Below are 2337 nucleotides of genomic sequence, written 5' to 3'. Positions count from 1 at the left end.
TCACTGTGGGTACCCGCTATTATACTGATAACAGTAATAAATTGCAACATCTTCACGTTCCAGGTTGCTGATGGTGAGGGTGAAGTCTGTCCCAGACCCACTGCCGCTGAACCGGGCTGGGATGCCCGTGGCCCTGTTGGATGCACCATAGATAAGGAGCCTGAGAGGCTGTCCAGGTTTTTGCTGGTACCAGGCTACGTAGCTGCTAGCACTCTGACTGGCTCTGCAGTTGAGAGTGGCTTTTTCTCCTGGAGACAAAGACAGCAAGGCTGGAGACTGCGTCAACACGATTTCTCCAGTGGCACCTGAGATTGGAAATAAAACAGAAAAGTCAGCCACATAATCAACATCTTAACCCCTGTCTTCTGGTTTCTTCCTCTATATTGAGCTTTAGTTATGGTGCTTGCTGAGTCAAGGTGCCAAGTGATAAGACCAAACAACACAGTTTTCATTGATATGCAGAATAATCCCATTTTCCTCTCACCTCGGAGCCAGAGGGACAGGAGGCAGAGGAGCTGAGCTCGGGATATCATGGTTCACTCCGTGCCCTAACTGAGGCAGATCTCCCCCAGGGCACTGACCCAGGTATTGATATGGGCTCTGGACAGCAGAGGGGGCTGGGAGCAACATGCAAAGCAAGTGGGGAGGGGCATCTGGGCTTCCAGCTGCAGAGACCATTCACTTCCTCTTCCCTGAAGTTGAACACCCATCCCCAGGTGGTTATGACAGAAGATGCCTAGAGCTCAGCCCAAGGGAAGAATTTCTGACCTGTGCTCACAACATTGATTCCTATGTCCTCCCACCCCATTATTCACCTAGATTCAGCGAGATGGTGTTTGGTGCAAGAATGTCGAAAGCGAAAGAGAGGCTGGTGGTCTTATTATGTTCTTTCCATTCTCAGTGTGCATGGACGTCTTAGTGCATCACTGGATTGGATTGGATTGAGGGGGTGATCAGAAATTTATCTTCCAGGAATGCCTGGGTGGCTCAGTTGGTTATGGATCTGCCTCTGGCTCAGGTCATGATCCCAGGATTCTGGGATGGAGCCTTACATAGGCTGTGCTTGCTCTCTCTCTCTCAAACAAATAAATAAAATCTTGGAAAAAAAAGATATTTATCTTGCAGAGGGACCTTTTCTTTGTTCCTAAGTGATCTCAATAGTAGTGAAAATTCATTTGAAAATAAGTCAACGGCTGTTTTTGAACAATATTCTCAGCATGTCACAAATAATGGAAAAACACCTTATTCTCATAAAGTGTCTATTCAATATATTCAACATTCAATATTCAATATTCAATAATATCCTATACAAACATCATACTCAGTGGCAAAATTATTGAACATTTTATTCCTTCTATTGTGAAAAAGAGTGAAATGTCCACTCTCATCACTTCTGTTCAAAATTATACTACAGGTCCTAGACAGTGCAATAAGGAAAAATAAAACAGGAAGAAGAAAGGCAAAGTTACAAAATACAGAAAGGAAGAAGCAAAATATCTTTATTTGTTGATAACAAAATGCATACATAAATTCTTAGAGAACCTTCAAATAAACCACTAGAAATAATTTAACCAGGTGTCCACGTACAATGTCAATACATAAATATCTATTATGGATTAAAGGAGATTTAATTAAATAGAGTTTTTCCATACTCAAAGAATGGAAAACTTGATATTTTTAAGATTTCAGTCACCCCAATTTGACATATAGACTCAATGCAATCCAATTAAAATCTCCTAGAAAGTGAAAAAGGCAATTCCAGAATTTACATGGAAATTCAAAGGACCTAGAATGGTCAAAAAGATCTTAAAGGAGAAAAATAAAGTCTGAAGACTTACAGTACCCAGATTTCCAGACTTCTTATAAAGCTACAGTGATTAAGACAGTTACTGTAGTTACTAAGATAGACAAATAGAAATATGGAAGAGAACAAAAAGTCCAGAGAAAGACTCCATATACATAATGACTTGATTTCTAACATAGGCATTCAAATGAGGTATAATTTGCTTTTTGTGTTTTGTTTGTTTATTGTTGTTGTTGCAAACAATGGTAAGGTGCTATTGGATATTGAAATAAGAATAAACTGAGAAATCAAAAAAAGTGTTGACCCATCTAACAGCAGGCAAAATTATGAATTATAGGTAGACCACTGTCTATGAGCAAGAGATAAAAATAATGATGCCTGACGAAACTATAGAAGAATATTGTTAGGCTCTAAAGAGAGGCAGAAACTTATTGAATGGGACACACATAAACATAGAAAACTAACACTTGATCAATCTACTCTATAATCAAGAATTCCAAATCATATGTATGTATGTGGACATGTGGACATGT

The 2337-nt window shown here is 39.5% G+C and overlaps 1 gene segment (V, D, J or C); it reads right to left on the bottom strand.

Moving 5' to 3' along the window:
* Nucleotides 1–556, bottom strand: LOC111158400. The segment is given in 2 exon segments: nucleotides 1–305; nucleotides 485–556. Coding segments are annotated over 2 exon segments (354 nt in total).
* Nucleotides 557–2337: the final 1781 nt, after the last annotated feature.

This window comes from Enhydra lutris, unplaced genomic scaffold (assembly GCF_002288905.1).
Source record: "Enhydra lutris kenyoni isolate GAN:26980312 unplaced genomic scaffold, ASM228890v2 scaffoldscaffold59, whole genome shotgun sequence".
In the NCBI taxonomy this organism is placed as follows: domain Eukaryota; kingdom Metazoa; phylum Chordata; class Mammalia; order Carnivora; family Mustelidae; genus Enhydra; species Enhydra lutris.
The sequence above is the reverse complement of the archived record's forward strand: the minus strand, read 5'-3'. Positions and strand labels throughout refer to the sequence as shown.